Here is a 24,156-nt window from a genome sequence, read left to right as displayed (position 1 = left end):
TTTATGCATATACAGTGAATGCAAGGCAATGCTTGTTTTGTAGGAATTTAGCTACTGACAATAATTAAGATGTTATGATAATATTGTTGAACTACTTCTAATAATAAAGGTTCTTTATGTTTTATATTATCACATATTTTATTACATTTAAATTATTTACTAAAATGTTGTACACTGCCTGCAACAGGTGGAGATATTTTTAAATTAAACAAACAAATGAACAAACTGTTCCTTTCTTCAGAGCACATTCATAAGCTGGGGATCTCCAGAAATGGGGATAGAACTATCCAAGACTAAATACAACTCTTGTGTACTTTCCAGTGTTGGCTGTGTTGGTCTCTCCTTATTCTGCATTGCTATGGAAATTCTAATGATAGGTGTGATTGCTTCTTTGGTTATTAGCGAGAACTCCAGCAAGTGGAAGATAACAAGATATTTTATGGTACCATTGTTTATTTGCAGTAAGTCATCATTTCCTTGTAAAACAGAAACGGGCAAAAGACAACTACTCCATATTTTTTGCACTGAGCATAGAATTCATGGTTCAAATAACCCTTTCCAACTTCCTAATTATATGGCCTCCTCCAGGTGTAAGATAAGTTGTTTTGTCATGAGTAGTCTGCTACAGATCCATGGGCCTTTCTCTTTTTCTTCATTACCAACCCAAGGACTATTCCTACTTTGCACAAAGTCAATGGGGTGAACATTCTGCCTTGTTTCATATACAACACAGACACTTAAGGCACTACTTAAAGAAACATTACTGGGTTTACACATAATGCTAATCAAAATCACATTACCCAGTGTCTATCTGTCAGAGGTAGATAATTTATTAGGAGATTAAATAGGATGGGAAAGGGATCCTTGGAGGAACAGCAGGAGGAAAAGTATCACATTTCAAAACTCCACAGTTTACTCCATAGACCACTTTCTTGTATTCTTATAAAAACATACTATAAGAACTCATTAAGAAATAAAGAAAAGTAGCACACTATTCAAGTAACACTTGAATAGATTTTGCCTCACTATTACAATGTTTTTCTAACATTGCATCTGTTTTAGTATTAACAGAAATGCTTTCATTTTGAATCATGGAAGACTAAGAACAGAAATCCACACCAAGATTTCATTGTCCCATTTGCTGGCAGTCAATTTAGATGGAGAAATACCCAAATGTGACATTTGTTTTAATAAACTCATCGCATTTTGAATTCAATCTGACAACTGCTTTTGTGAGTATGATACGTATTGATTGCCTGCACATCCCAAGGGAGCTGCAGTTTATATTGTCCTCTTACAATTTAAGCTCCCAAAGCCTTAGAGGCAAAGGAAGACTTTTTTTTTTAAAAAAATGTTATTTCTCATAATATTATGGGAAGCAAAGTATTCTCTCTGGGAGCTCATCTACAATTCTTTTTAACGGGGGCAATAATTCTTGGAGTTTTCAGGAAAATTTATGGAGTGTTTTCTAGTACAGATATTCCCCAATTGGATACTGCTTCAATAAGTCTGAAGTAAGATAACTTGGGGCTCCCCTTCCCATCTAGCAGCTTGAAAGCATGCAAATGCAAGTAGATAAAGAGGTATCACTTTGGTGGGAAGGTAACACTGTTCCATGTGCCTCGGCATATAGTCACATGACCATGGAAATTCTTCGGACAACCTTGGCTCCCTTGGCTAAGAAACGGAGAAGAGCACCAACCCTAGAGTTAGGCATGACTGGACAGGGGAAACCTTTAGCTTTAACTTGGGACTGTTTGAGAACTACCTAATTCAGATTTAATTCAGAAATTTGTTTTGGAGACTCTAAAGTTTTGTGCTTTCAATTTATCATAGGAAAGCATAAAAAATCAAATGGCTCTATCATTTTTTTTTTACTTTTCTAAAAAATTTCGATAACATATTCAGGCTCAGATATCTCTCCTTTAGAGGACTTCACCTACCAGATTCCAGATGGATAGCATTTCAGAGACACACTTATCTATTTGAATCTTCCAGCCTCACTGTGAGTACCGTATTTGTTCAAATCTTTGTATGACTTGATTCCCGTCTCCCTTCTATAACAACCTCATAAAAGAGTGCATATCAAACAACAGCTATGAAGATAGTAATTAGCATTAGCTCTTAGACTTGCCCAGTGCTATACAGCTTTCTCTAAGCGATTTACAGAGTCAGCATATTGCCCCCAACAATCTGGGTCCTCATTTTACCAACCTCAGAAGGATGGAAGGCTGAGTCAACCCTGAGCCCATCAGGATCGAACCTCTGGCTATGGGCAGAATTAGTCTACAATACTGCATTCTAACCCGTGCGCCACCATAGATAGGGGCAGCTATACACTCACAAAGAGCTAATGACTTCCGAAGCTATGTCAATCCCACTGTGGGCAAGGAGATAAATTGACAACACTTAAAACTGTTTTTGTTGGATTGATTCATTAATTTCATAAGCACACTTTTCTTACTTATATAAAGTGAAAAAACAGACAATTTGAATCGCAAGTTAAGAAGCAGAGTATGAACATAGTGAAAGGAAGGATGAGTTATAAGAACAGAAATGTATGGGGATCTATAATAAATGGTGTAAACAAATTTAGCTATTTTTTAAAAAATTTCTAATCATTTATTCTAATTACTACTTCTCATTCCTTTTCTGTGTTTTACATATGGTTGCTTACTTTGAAAGGAATTAGGCTGGTGGCTGTGCACATGTGCATCTGAAACTGCATGGTGATTTAGAAATTCAAAATTCAAATTCTGTATTGCCACATGGCTCTTGTTTGCAATTTCCTGTGCCTTCCAGATGTACTAAATGGCAACTACCAGAGCATGGAGTCATTCACCACATTTACTGTATGGCTCCTTTGAAACACAGCACTCAACCTTAGTTTAAAAGGTCCCTGGGAAAGAAAATAAGATTTAAAAATTGCTAAGGATGCACAGTCTAAATATACTCCTGTTTTGTGGATTATAAGAATGTTTTCCAGTTACTCTTAATGAAATGGTGGTAGGGCAAGAGGAAGATTTGTAAGATTCTTTATTAAGTGGACTGGGAAATGAAGTGGCAAAGATTCCCCAGTATGAGCTCTAAGGACAATAACAACATATGATGAACTTATCACTTTTGTCTCTACAGCCACATTCTGTTCTTAATGTACCTTATAAAAGACATACAGCATCTCTAAATCAGCCTCAATCAAAGGAAGGGTTGAATTCAGCTTGCTTTGCAGGAGAAGGCATGCAAAATTGTGCTAAAGTTCATCAACTCACTTTAAAGCCTCTATAACAGATTACAAACACACACAAACACTACGCTGTTCTTACCACCCTGATAGTTGAATGAAAAAGATCTGCCAGCTCTAGCAATAAAAACCAAGGGATACGTTTAAAAAATGGGGAGTAAAACTAAAGGTAAAGACCAAACTAATGACAATAAGTAGAACAACCAGCCTTAGAACTGACAATGAAGAACTGACAATGAACTGACAATGGAGTGGTAGATGGCTTCTATTGTTGATCAACCATCAACAGTAAAGAAATAAACAGTCAAGAAATACACCACAGAGTAGAACAGTCATGAATGCCTTGGGAAATATATTCAAATGCTGTGGTGCATCTCTACGTACAAAGATCAGAACTGTGTAAGCAACAGTTTTCCTTCTGAAATTCTATGGAAGTGAAGGTTGGTTTTTGAAGAAGCAGGATATGAAGAATTGATTGCGCCAAGATCCAGCTCCCTGGAGAAAGCTCTAAAGATGGAAAGGGGGAAAGAAATACAATAAGTGAGGGGGATACACTCAATTACAGTGAGGATGACTGCACCATCAGAAGATCTGAAAGACCAAGTTAGGATAGACTATCATTAAGAAAATCTATGTGCTTGCTAAGAGTTGAAAATGACCTAATGGCACACAATCAAACGAGATGTTTTTAAAACACTCTCCATCCAAACTTTGCAGTAGATCTGTGCTGAAGATGGCATCTGCTTTTAGTGAATTTGCTACTTGAAAAGGCCAATCCACTTCTGAGGAACCTATGAGGAAGACATTGCCTTCTTTGTTCTTACTCAAAACAGATCTGTGTCGGGTAGAATCTCAAAGTTCAGTTAAAGTGTGCAAGACTACTATTACTAAAGGTTTCAATATGGGTTATAGTTTCTTGCAATCAACCCCACTCAATAAACGGCACATATTCCCCCTGCAAATGAGAAGTAACACTTTGCACTCATAGACTGCATTTGCTATTCAAGATGAGGGCTCCAAAATCTACAGAACTGGACTCTAGTGCAAGAAACTTCTTTAAGCAAGCTTGTTTCTTGCCAGTAGCTAAAATATTTCCAACTGGTTTTATTAATTTGCATTTCACAAAAAAGAATCAAAGCCATTTCTGTAAGAGGCAGAATTTTAACCCTAGCACAGTGGTGGTGAACCTATGGCACGGGTGCCAGAGGCGGCAGTCAGAGCCCTCTCTGTGGGCACGCGCGCTGTCGCCCTAGTCCTAGGCCTTCAGCCGGGTTTTATAAAACCTTTTCGCTTTAGGCCTCTGCCACCATATGCAAAAAAAAAAGGTTCAATCAATCAGTCAATTTCGACTTCTCATGGGAAAAAAAAATCTTGCAAAGTTGGAATTGACTGATTGAACTTTTTAGTCCCACCCAGTCTGCTGTTACCACCGCAGCCACACGCACCCAATGGGCCACGACCAGCCAATGGGCCACACACCCCCAATGGGCCACGCCCACCCGGCACCCGACAATGCATAAGTGGGTTTTGGGTTGCAGTTTGGGCACTCGGTCTCTAAAAGGTTCTCCATCATTGCCGTAGCATTTAGTCAAAAAGGGAGCCTGGTGGGGAAGATGCTTGCCTCCCACTTGGAAGGTTGAGAGTTCAATCCTAGGTAGCAGCAGATGTTTCTCTCCTAGGGCACAAAGAAAAAAATATATGCCGCAAACTCCACATAGGTGTCAAGAAGGTATCCAGCCAGTAAATGCTCAGCTCCATTCAGTTGCCCAGACTCTACTCCAAATAGGGACTAAAGGGAGTTTTTTTTATTTAATCAAAAAGGCTTGATCTTTAAAAAAAAGATAACATTGGAACATTCAAATAATTGGATGGGAAACCCCAGAACTGTAGGCTAAGCCTAGAAGTTGAAAAAATACCCCAGAACAAAGAAACTACTTCCATATTGTTGACAGGAATTCTTCATAGATATCTCTACAAGATCACCCAGAAGTCAAGTTAAAAGTGGCACAGCAAAATTGCTTCTAATAATTTTGCTGAAATTTTTAGCAACTTCATGTGAACATGTAAGGAGCTGAGCAACACTTAATCCTCAAATGTTGAACTCAGTTCTGATTAGTCTAGATGTAATACAGTCCAACTATACCAAGTCTCCTAAGTTTTTGTAAGTTAGGAACAAGTTATCTAGCTAAGGAGAACTAGACACACCATTAAATAGTTAGAGGTGGGTAGGCTTTACAAGGGCTAACACAACAAACTATGTTCTTCCTCACACTTGGCTGCACAGAGATTCATCCTTTTATATGCTAATTAACTGAACAATCAAGCTCACATTGATTGCTGAAATTGTAATTTCCAAGAGTCAGGTTACAGCATTTGTATCCTGTTGAGAATCTAGCACCTTAACTAGACTCCTCTGAGAGATGGATCAAGCTCAAACTGGTTTATGATTAGATCAGCTGACAAGGTTCTTGTGCTCATCAGTTTTAATATTGTATAATATTTGCTACTGGAAGTATATGTCTCAGTAGTCGAATAATTACATTTATTTAATAATTATATAAATTCTACAAAATGTTAAGACAGAATGTGAGTGTGTTGAATTAATTAATATATAAAAGGGAATAAACCTTTATCAATAATATCAATAATAATTTATTAAAATTTGTACGCTGTCCAACTCACAATAACTCTGGGCGGCTCAAAAGTAGACTCAAAATTATCTACGTAATCTCAAATGAATTCTGGATTATCATGTCAATTCTTCCCTACTGTAACAACACTGGAGATACCATGAGCTTGCCTTACAGTGATTTGTGAAGATCAGAACTTTTGTGGATAGTACGCAGAAAGTACAACACGAAAGGGGAGATCTCAATGCCATGAAAGCTACAAAAATTCTACACTTCGGCGTGTCTAACCTCCTAAGAGTTGCCATTTGACAGGAGCCCTTGTGACACAGTGATTAGAATGCAATATTGCCAGGCTGATTTTGCTGACTGCCAGGAGTTCGATCCTTACCGACTCAAGGTTAACTCAGCCTTCCATCCTTCCGAGGTTGGTAAAGAAAAAGAAGATACAGAATATTTTCAAACATGGAACTTATTTTATCAATGGCTGGAAAAACGGGATAGAGAGTAAGAATTTAACTTGTATTACTAAGCAAAACAAATCAACCCAGACAACACATTGTTCATTAAGCGCTAATGAATTGTAATAATAGAAAATTAATAAAAAAAATTTTTTTTTAAAAAAGAATGCAATATTGCCAGGCTGATTCTGCTGACTGCCAGGAGTTCGATCTTCCCGGGCTCAGGGTTGACTCAGCCTTCTATCCTTCTGAGGTTGGTAAAACAAGGACTCTGATTGTTGGGGGCAATATGCTGACTCTGTAAACTGCTTAGAGTGGGCTGTAAAGTACTGTGGAGCAGTATATAATAAGTGCTATTGCTACTCCTTTGCTATCCTTCCAAGATTGGTAAAATGAGGGCCCAGATTGTTGGGGACAATATTTTGACTCTGTAAACCGCTGTGAAGCAGTATATAAGTCTAAGTACTATTGCTATTTCTCCTAGTTAAAAATATTCATTTGCATCATATGTTGATACTGCACAAGAGGGCACAGAAATGAGTGTGTGGAAGAGAGCCAGCCTCAGGTTGATTTCCATGCACAAGTTACACAATGGAAACTTCTGCAGACATGATTTTCCTAATCTGCACACAGGGTGAGGGTGTGGAAGCAGCATTCACATTCAATTAATGAATGCCTTGCTGAGAAAGACAGGGCAGGCTACAGGAGTCAGTTCATCATGCCATGAACGGCTTCCATGTACCACATTAACTTCAGCCTCCTGGCTAAAAGGCTCCTGACAGGAGACAGGAGGATACTGTGCCCCATCATTTAAGGCTTTGCTTCAGTGACTATGCCCTGATTCATCAGCACTGGTCAAGTGGTGTGTGCCCTGCAGTTAGAAGGGAGGAAGGAGGAAAACCACATGCAGAACAAGGTTTTGCTTAATCACTCTTGGAAACTGGCTGCAAAACTCTTTGTTCCTCTTTTGCCAAACCCTTTGTGGCTTAGCAACAGTAGCTAGGCATGCACGCAACACAACCAAAGTTCACATATAATGCTATTCCTAGTTGTGAAGTTTTAAAGAAATTCAGTGAAGGAGAGTGTGTGGAAGTCAATGCCTCCTTTCAGGCTACTGAAAAAACATAAAGCAGGACACTGAGCAATTTGCTATATGGAACACAGGGCAGGTTTGAGTGCCAACATCTCTGCCAAGATTATGCAGAAGCCGAGAATCTTTATCCCCTCCACAAAGACTGGGTTCTGGACAAATTGCAAGTTTGCTTGTGACTCTTATTTATGTATTTAAAAGATGTATGTAGCAGCCCATTTTATAACTAATTCTTGGCAGCTCCCAGTTGAAAGTTAAAACAGCATAAAAGCCATGTTAAAATTATAAAAATGAAACAAAAATTTAAAACAAAAATCTGGTGCTAAGTCAAACCTCTGATGTGCAGCCATCTCATCTTATTCCAGTGTTTGGGGGGAAAGCCAAATCTTCATAGTTTTACCGAAATTGTCAATTTACAATTAAATAACAAAAAAGGCAAATTGAAACTTGAGACGTGGACTTCTATCATTTTGTTCTCTCCTGCCATCCCAAAAGCATTCCGATTATAGGACCATAACAGTTCTAGAAACATGAATAGTTTGCACAATCTGCATTTCTAGGTGCAAAAATAAGGAAATGATAAGACTGGGGGAGGCATCACAGGTGACAGACTGACAAAAAGCCTGTTTCCAAAGAGACTTATGATCGTTTTTCATACTTATGACCATTGCAGCATCTCCATGATCAAAATTCGGATGCTTGGCAAGTAGCATGTATTTATGGTGGTTGCAGTGTCATCTGGTCATCTTTTGTGACTTTCTGACAAAGTCAATGGGGAAGCCAGATTCACTTAACAACTGTCTTACTAACTTAACTTTGCAGTGATTCACCTAACAACTTGCCAAGAAAGGTCGTTAAATGGAGCAAAATTCACTTAACAACTGTCTTGTTTGACAACAGAAATTTGTGGTCGTAAGCTGAAGACTGCCTGTATTGAAAGCAATTCTATTTAAGAAAGAAATGCTTAGATCTAGTAAAGACTGGGCCTATATGGATGAAAAACCCTTGTTCACAAAACATCTTCCTAATTTTTATATTCTTAACAACAGGAGAAAATGTCATTTCCTATTTTATCTTCTGAACAATAATCCTGTGAGAAAAGTTGGGCTGACAGGAAATAACTAGTTTTGAACCATCTATGAGCATCACACTCTTCCTGGTAACTATCCAACTGTAACTACTACAGGACTACTACTGTTTAGGGAAATGGGAACTGATACCATTCTGTGAGTGAATTTACAAATTCTCAGTATTCATTTCTACCATATAAAGGCCAAGCACAAGCATATTTGATAGTGATATGCAAAACAGTTTGATTCAAACCAATTTCCTATCCCATTTTTAATGTGAAACTACCTGTTTCCAGAATTTTGGAAGTATCCTAAACCTGAAACAAAACTGCTTTGAATACAAAGTACTGTTCTGAGCTTGGAAACTTTTAAACATGTAAAAATATTTGGAGGATTTTTTCCCCCCTCTTCATGGCTAACGAAACTAAAACACAGGTAGTAATCAGAAATTTCTTGGAACAACTGACTTGAATAGGCTAAACTAGATTGCTGCGTTTACCTATGCCTTATTTTCCTGTTAGGCTGCCATGCAGTTATTACCACTATACAAGGAACAGACTGACCTAGATCAAACCAGGTGACAGCTGCTTCCCCAATCTTATCATCATAGTAACAGAAGTAAATAGGAGTGTGTTGATAGTTACCTATTCCACCCCCACCACTTCTAACATGTGTCTTTCAGTTTTCTGAGATCTATAAGGAAAGAGTCTAATTACTTTGTTTCTTGTATAAACACAGCATATGAGCTTGCAGGGACTCATATCACAGATATCTATAATCATTCAAAGCTTCTCCCATTTAGATCTTTGATCCTTTTAGTCTTGGCACAGCCAAAGCACATAACTGATGTAATTCTAAGAATGAGCCCAGAGATCACCTGAAATCAAATTCATCTGTATTGATTCATAGCAAGTTATCTTCACTGAAACAGCGTACAGGTAGTCCTCAGCTTATGACTATAATGGAGCCAGTCTATTATGATCATAAGTCAAGATGGTTGCAAACTGGGTCATCACGTGAGTGACCCAATTTTACAAACTTTTTTCCCTGCGGTAGTCATTAATCAAATCACCATGGTCATTAAGTGAATCAGTGGTCATTAAGCAAACAAAACTGTCATGAAGGGGGCCCACTGTTTACTATGGTGCATTTTTGCCAAAAATCTGAAGTAAATTCCAGCTTTTGGCAAAAATGGTGTAAACTGCCATCATGTGACCACAGGATGCTGCCAATAAGTATAAATGAGGATTAGTTGTCAAGCACCTGAATGTAGTCACATCAGAACTGGGTCACAAATACCTTTTGTGGGGTTGAGTCATCAGAACTGGGTCACAAATACCTTTTGGAGGTTGAGTCAGGGGTTCCCAACCCCTGGTCCATGGACCGGTATCAGGCCGTGGCATGCCAGCAACCGGTCCACACAAACAAGCAAAGCCCCATGCAGGCAGCACACAAAACCACACACTCTCCGGTCCGTGGAAAAACCTTTCTCCATGAAACCAGTCCCTGGTGCCCAAAAGGTTGGAGACCTTTGCTCTAAGCTATAGCCACTAAGCTACCAGTCGTAAGTTGAGGACTACCTACACAGATCACCCTGCATAATTTTTCAGGTTAGGTAAACTCTGATATCCAGGAAAATATGGGGAGTCAAAGAACACTGACTTAAAAGCTACAGCATTTTTTTTAAAGTCTGACATCTTTCCACATCAAAATATAATCTGCAATCCATGTTGAAAGTGAAGAAAAATGCCAACAGTTTTCAGCTATGACAATCTGATTCTGATCATATTATATACAACAGATGCAAATAAAAATAAGTTCCATTATGTACTAGAATTATTTTTAAATAAGCTATCAGGACACCTGCAGCTAAAATAGCAAACACTTTGATTCAACGGGAGCAGTTTTATGTGCCTTTATATGGTGCCAGAAATATAATCACTACATTCTGTTTTGAAAAACAGATTAGCAGAAAACCTTTGAACTTCCTGTTCCAAATGCAAGGGGGAATTATTTACATGGCACTGGGCCCACACATGAAAAAGAATCAGATGCAAGAATGCGAAGATGATAAAATGAACTGTACCATGCTAGGCAGCAGATGGATTTTACCTTGTGAATCTTCCTTAATATGATTTTTAAACTTAAACACACAGACATGGTTTTTTAAATTAACACAAACACACATGGATATGTTAAGTCTATTCCCCCCCCAAGCTTTTGTATGTAATGGAGCATTTAAAATTCTACCCACAGAGTAGCACAGTCCATCCTTTTAACACATTCTCACAACACAGCAAAATTCCCATCCTTCTTTGTAGACATGGCTTCAGATGAAGAGTAGAGGATCAACAGACTGTCAATCAAAGGATGTTCCTCCCTGAGAACCCAGCCAGATTTTTTTTTCAGTCTGAGCTCATAAAAAAATATATCTGTAATAATGTCGAAGAAAATTAACTAGAATTAACCATTTTAATGATTTTAAACTTTTAAAAGACAACTATTAGATTTATTCAAAATATATATCCTTCTAAATTTAGAAGAACTGACTTCCATGTAAGTATGCATGTTATCAACTGCCAGAAGACCCCATATTACATAGTAATCACGGATGTAAAAAGTGAAAATGTACTACCGTATATACCGGCGTATAAGGCGACTTCCGCGAGCGCTAAAATCGGCACCAAAGACGGGGGTCGTCATCTTATACGTCGAGTCGTCTTATAAGCCGGAAATACTGGTAGTTTCTGGCGTATAAGATGATGTTCTAGGAATGCGGCTCGACGATAAAGACGGGGGTCATCTTATACGCCGGGTCGCCTTGTACGCCGGCATATACGGTATGTTATGCAACTGGCAGTCCAAGGACAACCACTTGAAGCATATATAAGCAGAACTTCTATAAAAGCCCCCTAAAAATTATAAGTAAAAACAATAGAAAACAGACTTCAATAAGCATAGACTATCAATTCCAAGGAGATTTTAAGGAAGGGGAAGAGAGCTTGGGCAAGAAAACCTGAATGGCTATCCCCACTCTCTGTTCCCCAATTCCTTATCAATACAGAGTCCATTCCCTTCTCTCCTTCCATGGCCCCAAACAATTCTATGCCCAAAGAGAAAGTCAATGCAAGTAGGCCATGTGCTCTACTTATCACTTCACTCCTTGCATATTTGGACAAGGCAATCAGCCAGGCAAGTGATAGCACAGAGGAACAGCAGCTGTGAGGGAGATCCCAAGTACAAACAAGTCCCCTTTAACTGGCATAGGCTAATGGCAGCTGCTCAATACTCCCCCCCCCCCCAACATCCATCCTATCTGTACATATGCCTATTTATTCTTTCTTACATTGCCAACAAGGTTTGGCAGAAGAAAAGAAAAAGGAATGCAATGTTGAATTTAAGTTTTAGAATAGATACAGGGGGTAAGATCAACTGAAAAGCAAGCTACTGGTAGGGCACCTTGTTCTTTAGCCTCTGGATGAGCCATTGGTCCAGAATCATGAATGGACTTAAAGCACCAAACAATGAAGGTATTATGGATACCAAGCACAGTGATGGGTCACTGTGCCATGTAAACCATTCAAAACAAAGGAAAAAAACGAACAGCTACCCCCTGCAGGTTACGACCCAAGGCTGGCTGCAGCTTGTCATCTCTTGGATACTCAGAACTGCTGAATTAGACATTTCTTGTTCCTGGCAAGCTTTGCAAATAGTCCACTGAAGTTTTAATAGCTTTAGCCAAATCAGAGTGGTAACCATGTGAACTAGGAAGCTCACAAACTAAATGCTAAAGGAGCCAGGTTCAAAAATACCACTATCCATGTTGAGTTGCCAGGATACACAACATCATCTGAAAAACAGACAGGAAAGTTGGATTGCAGCGGCCACATGTAAGGTTCCATGTGAAACTGGCATGGGCTTCAAAAGTTCAGATTTTCTAGACTTATCCAATGTACGTTAGCTAAGTTTATAAAACACATTAAATTAAACCCAGAGGAGAAAACCATAATTCATTTAATGTTACTATGTCTAAATAATGAAATCATAATAGGACTTAAATCAATAACAAAGCTCTCACAATATGCAAACAGAACGGTCAGGTATCTGAACACTGGACTACGAACTAAACCACATCATGTACTAAGTCACAAATTAACCAATCCCATTGTATCCTGACATGTTACTTAAACTTAGCTATTACATCAGTGGTTCTCAACCTGTGGGTCGGGACCCCATTTGGGGTCAAATGGCCATTTCACGGGAGTCACCAAACCATGCTGTCTGCCATTTTTTTCCCTTTTCCCTAGCTGTCCTACTCCCTCTTATTGGTGGCCACACACACTTGGGGGTCACCACAATATCGGGAACTGTATTATGGGGTCACGGCATTAGAAAGGTTGAGAATCACTGTATTAGATGTATGCAAAAATAATAACGTGGATTGGTAAAATAAGTATTAATTTGGGTTTGCTCCAAAAGATATTTCATGGCAAATTCAATGGACCATGTTCTTCAACAAACCTCATGTGGATCCTGGAAGAAAAAGAATCCCGAAGTTTGGTGCTTGTTTTATTTTATAAAGAAGGCAATTCAACATTATTATTATTGCATTATTCTTACCAGAAAACAGATACTTCCTCTAGGTACTAATAACCTCTCACATGGCTATGTAGAAAGTTAGGCCTGTTTCTCCAGAATGAATTGCTTCAACTCTGTAATATCTAAGAGTTTTCTAGCATTATCTAGCTTATTTCAGATCCTGTGATAACCTTTCTATGGGTTTAACTCTGGGCTTTGACCCGATTATTCAAAAATGCTGACTGAATTTGTTTTTCTTCATCTGAGACCCTTGCCTTGCTCCACAAACTACTTCTGTTTCAGCATCAGCTGAAGATGTCGTGCCGATTATTCTGATTCAAAACAGAATCCATGCTTCCTTTAATCGTGACATGTCCTGAGGCAGCAAAACATTCCAAAACCATGACTGTATCATCTCTATGCTTGACAGTTGGTATGAGGTTCTTATTGCAAATAAGTGTTTGGTTTCTGACAAATGAAAAAACACTCACATAGCTAAAAAATTTCAATTTGATTCATTTGTTTTTAGAGCATTCCTCCAGAAATCTCAAGTAAAATACTTGGGAAGCTTCACTATTGCTCCCAATCTTCTCCACATCAAGATTATATAACTTGTCTACTCATATTCAGTGGCAATAATATGCAAAAATTTCAAAAAACCTAAAAAGGGGGCAAACAGATTTTCACAAAATAGTTTTGATGAACAGATATGAACATATTTAAGATGTGTTGCATTGTGGAATTCCACCTTTTTTCCTAAACAGAACAAACCAGGGAAGCTTGGCAGCCTACAAGCCTACGAGGTTTGGGATATGCCGATGAAGATTCTCAGTCATCTAGGTAGAGATGTTTGGAAGCTGAGTCCTGACAAATGGACTTCTTGTTGATTCAAAACATTTCACGGCTTATCCAAGTAGCTTCTTCAGCTGAACTGAAGAAGAGTGAAGAAGCTACTTGTACAAGTAGCGAAACGTTTTGACTCAACAAGAAGTCTAGTTGCTATGACTCAACTTCCAGACAATTAATTCCCATTGGGACTTAATATCGGTCCCTGTAAATGCAGTAAATCCTAGGTCAGCAGAATTCTCTCGCAAGTAGAGGTAGCCCTCGACTTACAACAGTTTATTTAGTGAATGTTTAAAGTTACAACGACACTGAAAAAAATGACGTATGACTGTTTTTCACACGTATGGCCTTTGTAGCATCCCCGTGATCATGTGATCAAAATTCAGATGCTTGGCGACTGGTTCATACTTATGACACTGCTGTATCCCAAGGTCATGTGATCACCTTTTGCAACATTCTGGTGAGCAAAAACAATGAGGAAGCCAGATTCACTTAACAACCATGTTACTAACTTATCAACTGCAGTGACTAACAACTGTGGCAAGAAAGGTTGTAAAACGAGGCAAAATTCACTTAACAAATGTCTCACTTAACAGAAATTTTGGGCTCAAATGTGGTCGTAGGTTGAGGACTACCTGTACAACTTTTTTCATGGGCTTGGGATGGAAGTTGGATTGGTAAGGGTGTTTGGGTCCACTCCTCAGGCATAGGAATCTATGGTACCATTCTTATTTGAGACACCAAAGAATATGCTTTTCTCACCAAATTCAATAATTTTTTTTCTTGCAATTTCAGAAGATTTTTGGCTGTCCCATACACATTTAGAACATTTAAACAGTTGTTCTTCCCACTCAGCAGGTGAAGCTTGGGTTGGAAGGCAAATGTTGCAAGGTCCAGTCTGAGTCAGTCATCGGGACCAAAGGTGACCGACTCAGATTGGAGCCTGCAACAATTATCCTGGGACACGTACAGTATATTTACTTATGTTCGCAACAAAGGGAAACGCTGATGGGAGAATACACTATTTGCTGCCCTTAAATTGTTCTATATTAAAACTGAAAAGGCAGTATCAGTTGCCGCCTTTTCACTGAGACAGTTCATCAGGGCAGCAACATTTTTAACCAGCATCCTTTCCCGCTGACTGAAGAATAGAAGGAATGCACATAAACGTGAGGAAATTATCCTTTGTCTATCAATGCAATGTACTTAAGTATAAAATAATACGGCTACCAGATCTAGGCTGTAAATCATGGCCGACAAAGAAATATAGAAAACCCAAACTCTTTTCTGCCTTAATATAAGAACATAAGCTGTGCTCTGCCAGATCAGACCCTTGTTCTGCTCTCCCCAGTGGCCAACCAAAATACACAAGGAAGCCCGTTAATCTTCCAGCAGACGACCTTGGCAAATAATATAAATGGTAAAGCTATGTTTTGAGATAAAACAATGACTTGCAATGTCAAATATTTGAAAGCTTTTTGGAACCATCAGCAAGACGATAGAGCAGATATGCTGAATCATACCCGAGTGTAGCCCTTTTGGATCAAAGCAGCTTAACAGCAAAAAACAAACAATTCAGTTGCATTAATCAATAAGATGTATTGAACCATCTGAACACATTTAGAAAAAAAAGTGTGCAGGCTTTAAACATTCATAGCTTTCATCATTAATAATTATCCTAGCAGCAGTCTTAGAAACTCAAATGCTTCAATGGAGAATATAAAAATAAGTTTTTCCTCATTGCCCAGGAAAATAATCAATCCTTAACTTACAACCATTTGTTTAATAACCATTCAAAGTTACAGCAGCACTGAAAAAAAGTAACTTATGATCAGCTGTCATACCGACAACCGTTGCAGCATCCCTTTGATCATGTGATCAAAATCTGGGCACTTGGTAACTGGCATTTATCAACATTTGCAAACTTCCCAACTGGCTTCTGACAGCAAAGTCAATGGGGGAAGCAAAATTCACATAATGACACGATTCACTTAATAACTACTGTAATTCACTTAACAACAGTGGCAAAAAGATCATAAAATGAAGTGCAACTCACTTAACTGTCTGGCTTAGCAACAGAAATTTTGGGCTCCACTATGGTCATAGGTCAAGGAGTACCTGTAACAGTTACAGAGTCCATTGTCCCAATTCTCTTAATTTGCTCACATGTTCTTGTTTTATCTTCTTTAAAGAATGTTTTATTTAGACAATTATTATTGTCTTGTATGCTTTTTATGGAAACCTCATTGCTTTATTTGAAAATATTTTAATGCATTACTTTAATTGTATTTGTACAAGAAGTGAATGCAAAACAATACAAATAATTCTAGCAAAGTAGTTTTGAACATTATAACCAGCCAGAAATTCCACATTGTAAAATGACAGTTAAATTTCATGGAGCTGTATGAATACAGAGAGATTAGATAAAATCTTAAAGTTCCCTGAAGGCTTTTAAATTTATCCAAACCACATTGTAAAAGGTACTTTACTATTTTCCTCTGTGGAAAACAACTCTATTTGATTGCCATGGTGTCTTCAATATTTTTACTTTTTCCTCTTCTTACCAATAATTTGCCCTGTATGCACATGTGCCGACAAGTCAAAATTTGGCTTTTCCCAACTACACTAAGATTTTCTACTCTTCCTTACATGAATTTACTTTCTACATCTGAAAACTGCAACTTATGGTGGATGCAATGCATCCATTTCCTAAACACCTAGAAGGATGAAAGCGAAGGTTCCCATGATTTGGGAGATGAGTAAAACCAAAACTAGGTTTGTTGTTGTTTAAGGGTTTAAAATAACATTGATGTAGATAAGAATAAAGTAACTCTGATTGCTGCAGAACAACATACAAGTTTTAAATCAATTTGTCTTTCCTTTATAAATTTCAAAAGGAAAGCAACACATGACAGACAAGCCTCCAAGAATGAACAAGAATAGTATTTGAATTATTGATTTTTCCCCTCTAAAGTTTGAAGTCCTGAGTTGGGCTCATTCTCTACCACATGCATCAGACATTCCTCGGATCCACACCATCCACAATAGAGGTTCATTCAGCTTTTGCTTTAATGTCAAAAACAGAAATTCCACAGCTTCCCCAAGGCAACTGTTCAACCAGCCAACTGCTCCTACTCTTTGACAGCCATCCTATCCCTCCTTCTACTTCCAACACTTTCACTGTGTCAGTTAAATCACTCTGATTACTCTTCCTTCTGTATTTGCATAAGCCTAGGTTAGTTCTGTGTTGACCTAGACTGGAATGTCAAGTGGGTCCTGCAAAACCAGCCCAGCTGCCCAAGCAATTGCTTGGAGGAGCAGCAATTTTGTGGGTGCAACTAAGGCTTTGTTCCATCCAAGTGGAATGTCCTAGGATGAGAGATGAGGGCATGATCTTTTGGGTCATGCAGTGCAGCTGTTTTAAAGTATGGCAAATAGCTGTGGGTTAGTGCTATTCAAAATCATTTCTCCCAGCCCTGTTTTTGCTATTGTTGATTGTTTAATAACAAGGTCAGGTGCAAATTAATTTCTCTGGCACTATTCCCCCCAAACACTACAGGCAGATAGATTAAACCAACCAGTTTTGATATTTCTTTCTAAATTCATGTCTGAATCTAAGAAATACTTAAATAAATCCTATAATCAACATGGATGTAATATGCCATAATCATAGTGAATCAGCAAGCAACAAGAGACATTTGCAGAGGGAGCTCAAAATACTTGTTTACTTTCAAGATGTTTCTTTTGGAATCCTTTGCAGACAAATTAGAAGTGTGTTTCTCAACCTTAGCAATTTTTAAGATTTGTGGACTTCAACCTCCAGAATTCCCCAGCGAGCAAGGCAAGTTGAAGTTCATGCATCTTAAGTTGCCAAGCTGAAAAGCACTGATCTAGAAAGAGGCATTCCATGTTCTTTTCAACTGTGCAAAGTATGAACAAGTGCAATGCCAATACTTCCCTAGCCCTACACAAGCGGTTAAGTCAATAAGGCAGCAAGCCTACGTAGTCCGATGGCCAGACAGACCAGCAACTCATTTGTGAGTTACTCTCTAGTTCCCAATAACTTTGTGTGGCTTTTTAAATATTTGTTAACCAGTTCTTGAGGATCCCATTAAAGACCCTCAATAATCATGTGAAATTTGATCAACAATACTTAACTTGCTAAGACACCAATATCTTTCCAAGAACAATACTTAAGGAGCAGGACAAACAGCTGGATAAGCTCAGAAGCAATGAAATAAAATATTAAAATTATTTTTATACACATCTCATCATATTTGACACAATTAGAATAAATGCATAGACATGTAATCCTATCACATTAACAATTCAATTCAGTGGTCATTTTTGTAAATAATAAATAATAATAACGACAACGTAATAAAAAATAACTGGAAAAATTACAAAATATCGCGACCTGGCCATCGAAACTGCGCGATTATGGATGAAACGTGTAACAGTGATACCCATTGTCTTCGGGGCACTGGGAACTATGCCCAAAAACTTTGCAAAATATTTCAAGAAACTGCAGCTTCCTGCAATAACTCCAGCAATGTTACAAAAAACTGCGCTACTTGGAACATCTTACATTTTAAGGAGGTACCTGGTTGATACCTAGGATGCTGGTAGCAACCCGTGTCAACCATCAGCGCCAGTCAATTTGAATGCTCAGTTGACTGAGGTTCACGTCTAACGAATAATAATAATAGTAATAATAAAGTTGGAAGGGACCTTAGAGATCATCTAGTTTAACCCCCTGCCGAGGGAGAAAACCCTATACCATTTAAGACTAGATGATCTTCAAGGTGATTTCAGGGACCTCTCTTAAGACTTCTGGGTATGCTTTTAGAGTCACCTGCATCCCTGGGGATTAAGATTATGTAGGAACTTCTGCTTTAAAGAAATTAAGGAGTGGTGTACAAGTTCTTCCAGTCTGTATCTCTACCCTGTTGCCTATAATTTAATCCAATTTTGTGCTGGCAAATATAGATAACAGTATGTTCCTCTCCCAAAGGTCTGTTAGTCTACATGTTACTTCATACATTCCTTTGTTCCTAGCACAGATTGCTCTACTTGCATCACAGACAATTCAATCCTAAAGTCCTTTGGTGCTTAGCCAAGCCCGGGTGCAACCCAATCTAAAGAGTTCCCAGAGAGATCTTCCCTGAGGTCCTCCATTAAAGAGATGTAATCTTTAGGGATCAACAGCTGCCTGCAACAGCTATTATAACTTCATTTAATTTTACCATTTCTTGCCAATTTATCACCTTTTGCAAGTACTGTATTGAAGTCAATTTCTAATTATGTTGTTTCTTGCTCAGTGTGATTAAGCACATTTTTGGAATCTCAATATTTTAGTTGTGTATAAAATGGTGCACAACTATTTCAACTTTTACCTTTGTATAAATCCAACTACATATTGAATACTGTATGTATCTTGCTGCAGCTTAGAAAGGAAATTTAAAAAAAATGTAGAAAAAGGCAATCAATATGGTCAATTCAATCACTGCTCTGTAAAGAAAGGTGACAGGTTTGGGGCTTTTAGATATGATAAAAGATATGATAAAAGTGAACGAAGTTATTAATGTAGAAAGTAGAAAAATGTATAAAGAGCAGTTCCTGCCTCACAATGAGAGAACAATATCAACTGAAACTGAATACAAGAAAAGAAAACTGTTAATTCATTTGTGGAAAATTCCATGTGCCTTTAGAAATGCATGGCAGTGGCCATCAGTAATATGACATTAAAATCCATTTAAGAACACTATTAGTGCATGCTCCTTAAATCTAATCACAAAAGAAGAAAAACAGGAGACAAGTATCCGTATGTTGACTATGGGAATCTAGTTGTTGATCTAAATAAGACTTGTGATCTGCCCAGAATTGTGCAGAGTAGAAGTGAGCCAGACTAAAAATATACAATCTCAACCCAAGTTATCTCACAGAGATAGGGGAAATGGCAGAGAAGGTGAGATATTGATCTAACAAATCAGTCAATCAAAACTTTTTACACTGTTTCCACTCTACAGCAGCACTTTTAGTTTCCAAAATTAATCACAGCTAATCACTGCAACCAATGAAAAAACTCAAATAGTTACATCCACCAACATGATCCATTTTCTTCAAATACTTGTTTGACTATTGTTTTGGTATCTCTTGAACCATTATTTCATTATTACTGACATCAGACAAACGACCATCCAATTAATGAACCTAGAAACTCAATTATGCACAAAGTCTTCAGGGAAAGTTCTTTTCTATACATAATTATCTTCTAAGAATAGAAGGTAAGGAGAGGGGGAAGGGAGGAAGCTGTTACATTTGAACCTGTTCCCCAACATGTACATCATCTGTCCTAATCAGACATGAAATGTTATGTTCTGCACAAATTCTGCAACTCTAGTATGATTCCTAAATCCTACTTTTTGTTCCATCAGTACAATTATATTAAAGACCTACTGGTATCTCATTTTGACTTTGTCATTGTCTGGATTGCAGTAGAGTCTCTCCAGATGCTCCTGGGAGTCAGTAGTCACACTCTGCCATACTTGTGTAGCGGTTCTCCTGGCTTGCCAGTGATATGGCAGGACAGTATGATGCTTGGGGCAATCACTGCCATACATGCACATGCCTTGAAGAAAGTGCACACAGATATCAATCTCATCCTTCTGGTGGATATGATATTGCAATTGATTCAAAAGTTCAAATACCAGGTCAAGGGAAGCATCTTCACTTTTGTTCTGGAAAAGACGAGCTCCAAACTTATCACCTGGATTCCCGTTACACTGGAGCAGGCACTGGTTGTTACTTGGGGGTATCCCAGATGGGTAACCTTCAAGTATCTTGCCAGGGTATGCAAGGAGGGCAGCAGCATTAGAGACAGCATGCAAGCAGCTGTCTTGGAATGGCTCATTAGCAGGAGAGGTAATGGAGGGGAAGCGCTGCTCCTGTGGCTGGACCTCCTCTTCAAGATGTCCATCTGATAGTTGTCCCTGAACTGCTGGAGCTCCTGGCACTAAGATGGCTACATTGCTATCTGGCTGTGGGCATGGAGCTGCAATTCCCAAGTTCTTTTTTGCAGCAGATTCACACAAGTTACTATGGCTACTATTCTGTCCCCTGGGCACAAAAATTCCATCCAGGGTGCCTGTGCCAAGCAAGCTGGTGAAGATCGGCCGCAGAGCCCTCAGTGCTTCTGAATCCAGCCTTTTTTGCATCTGCTGCTTCTTCTTAAAACATGGCTTGATTGGTGGTATCTTTTCGGGAACACTCGCAGGTGGAGGAAACACCTCTGGAGGATCAGGAGGCTGTGTTTCCTGACAAGCAGCTGGCTGGACTTCACCCGGAGACTCCATTTCAGTTTCCATTGGGGGTTCTGTGCGTCCTGGGCCCACCCTGTTCAGAATTAATTTCCAAGTCCTAAAGACCTACAAGTAAACAAAATAAAACTGTTATTATTGAAGGAGAGCTGTGTCACATCTATGGTGACAAAGAACCAGGACTCCGATAACACCCCTTATAACACATTTTATTGATTCTTTCATCAAGAGATGACAGTTAGAAAAGATGCTATCAAGTTCCCAAAATAAAAAGGTCGTTAAATCTCTCTCCAACTCTTGAGGCTGGACACAAAGCCCGAAACCAATTAAAAACTGAAGACCTAGAACAGGGGTAGGCAACCTTGGCTCTTTTATGTCTCGTGGACTTCAACTCCCAGAATTCCTGAGCCAGCATGGCTGGCTCAGGAATTCTGGGAGTTGAAGTCCAAGAGTCATAAAAGAGCCAAGGTTGCCAACCCCTGACCTAGAACCCCAATAAACATATTCAAGTTTCCCTGAATCCATAGTCCAGTTCTGGAACAGGCACCTCCCCACCCTTACCCCCAATTTCCCTATTTATTTACACAGGACAGATTGTCCTAGATTCTTAGCATCCCCTTGAATGTGTTCAATGTTTTCCTTCCTTCTCCTGATCTTTCACAGATTAATGAAGATAAAGGACAAACATACCTGCACCAATTGGTTATCCTAACAACAGGAAGAGATTCATTTTCCTTCCACGGATGACCTTGCAAGTTGCCACATTCAGAATTAATGACTAACAGCATGTGGGAATGTGAAACTCTTTCAGAAGGCTCTTTTGAAAAAGAGACCTTGTGCAATGTGGCTTCTGAACTGCCAATTGTTCCTCCCTCCAAGCTTCCTGGACAGTTTCGTATTCCCACATACTGCCAGTCATTCTATCTGAATCACATTCCAGAAACCCTGGCTGTTTCTGGCTAAATGACACAGCAAATAAACATGCTGCCACCCACAGGCAGAACCAACTATTGCAGGTCCGACTCTAGTCAGAAAAAAAGGCAAAACAGCAGCTGAACATATGCAAAAATTAAGGTTTGGAAATATTGTCTTCTAGCAAGAGCCTAGGGAGGGAATTAAAATGCTTAAAAGGGAGGGGGTAGAAGCTTTTTTGAATCACTTCTCTGGCTTTCTAAATAACCAGTACAAAGTCTGTAGCTAGGAGCAAGAAGAAACTGGATACAAGAATACATACTAAAATGTTAAGAAACATTCTCCTGCATTTTTCCCACCAGGCCTTTCTCAATTTTACAAAAGGGAATTTGCATGTACATTTGCTTTCAGAGGAGAACAGAATTTCAGTTAAACTCTCATGGGTGGAGTATTCTTCCACTTCCTTAATTATAAGGTGGCCTGGAGTGCCTTGCCTGTCATCTTTCCAGCAGCCAACAGCTCTTGTCTCAGATTTTGTAAGTGTCAATTAAATCCCCAAGAAATTCTTCCTGCTGGGATCTTCAGACTGGGACATGTGGGCAGCCAGGCAGGCAGGTTTCAGAAGGATAGAGAACTACACCACAAAAAAAAAAAAAAAATGTTACCATCAATCATCTCCACAAACAGAGGAAATAACACACTCCATCAAAGTTCAAAAGAAATTCCTGGGCCCCTTATAAGACAGAAAAAGAGGAGCCACTTTTGCTGGGGAAGAAATTCTGAGAAATTGCAAAGCAATTTGGACATGATCCGAATACTGAATCCAGCAAGCTAGTGAAGCCCCCTATCCCTCTGTGCCAGTACAAAAAAAGATGCCTCACCCAGAGCTGTGCCAGGCTATTGTACAAAAGATTGAACTGGCCACCCGGTTCTACTGCCAGGCCAAGCAGACAGACAACTATTCAAGTATCTTGTGGACTCAAAACCTTTAACCCAAGATTTTATAATTGGTTAATCAGTTGCCCTAAAATGAACCTTTCCATTTTATCATTAACAGGAGGTTACACCTGCATGTACATTTGCTTGTACATCATAAAAACTCAAATCATTATACACTTTACGTCAGAGCAATTCTTATAAGGCAAAATGGATACACAAACTCCCCAAATTAGTATGAAGGGTTATCTGTCCCTAGAGCAAATAGTTTTGGAGAGGTTGCCAACCAATTTACTCCCCGTGCAAACCTTAAGGGGTCGAGCAAGTTTATGCAGCACCCAAGATTACTCAGATGGATGAGTCCCTTTCCGGTTCACCAACTCGAGACATACAGTGCTTCATTCATTACACTTCCTTAAGTTTTACAATTCCAGAATTATGCACCATCGTTAAAAGCAGTCCACTCCCCGTTATTTTGTCTAAGAGGGATCACATTCCAAGATCAATTATTCAACAGAGAATAGGCTGCTCCTCTTGCTTAACATAGATCCAAGCGTCGAAACAGCGGTGAGCGTACGGTTTTGCCCGCATTCTTTCTAAGCGTCGTTTTGAATTGTGAGATTCTCTAACCCAGATCTGTTCATGCGCCGAAAGGTCCAGGTCTGCATTAATTAACATACCATTGTGGCGTTCCTGCCAAAACAACCGAAGGGGATTCCGAGACTCTGTTCTGGAAGTCGCTAAATCTCACTCACAACTAGCACTTTTTCTGAGGGTGGGACGGAAGCCGTCCCGCTTTCAGACAAGCGGCTTAAAACTTTTTCTCTCTCTGGTCCCAGTTGCTTCCCTTCCTGGGCAATGCACACTAACTTCGAATTCGAAGCAAGTCCTGGCCAGCTCAAAGCAAGGCTTCTGGGGCTTGGGATCCAGTCCATGGACCGTGTCCGAAACGGCTGCTCGGGGAAGACCATAGGAATCGAAAAGGACGCGCGTTTGAGCCAAGAGCCGGCTGGAAAAAAAAAAACCACCACCAAAACGCCCGCGCCCACCTTCGGGATCGGCTTCCTTTCTCCTCT

At 39.1% G+C, this 24,156-nt stretch overlaps 1 protein-coding gene across 2 annotated transcripts in view; it reads right to left on the bottom strand.

The window, feature by feature from the left end:
• The window catches only part of LOC120302379 (TCDD inducible poly(ADP-ribose) polymerase), a 34,182-nt gene that overhangs the window by 9,464 nt on the left and 562 nt on the right, over positions 1-24,156 (bottom strand). The window contains exons 2-3 of one of the 2 annotated variants that reach the window (XM_039330632.1): positions 22,639-22,778; positions 20,373-21,340 (exon numbers count right to left, since the gene is read on the bottom strand). In XM_039330632.1, the coding sequence (XP_039186566.1) occupies positions 20,373-21,280 (908 nt within the window). In that variant the 5' untranslated portion in view covers positions 21,281-21,340; positions 22,639-22,778. The remainder of the gene's footprint in view (positions 1-20,372; positions 21,341-22,638; positions 22,779-24,156) is intronic. The other variant, XM_039330631.1, reaches the window with a different exon arrangement.

Source organism: Crotalus tigris, unplaced genomic scaffold (genome assembly GCF_016545835.1).
Source record: "Crotalus tigris isolate CLP2741 ecotype Arizona unplaced genomic scaffold, ASM1654583v1 scf7180000024430.1745191, whole genome shotgun sequence".
Lineage (NCBI taxonomy): Eukaryota > Metazoa > Chordata > Lepidosauria > Squamata > Viperidae > Crotalus > Crotalus tigris.
This window is presented reverse-complemented; position numbering and strand designations above follow the sequence as displayed.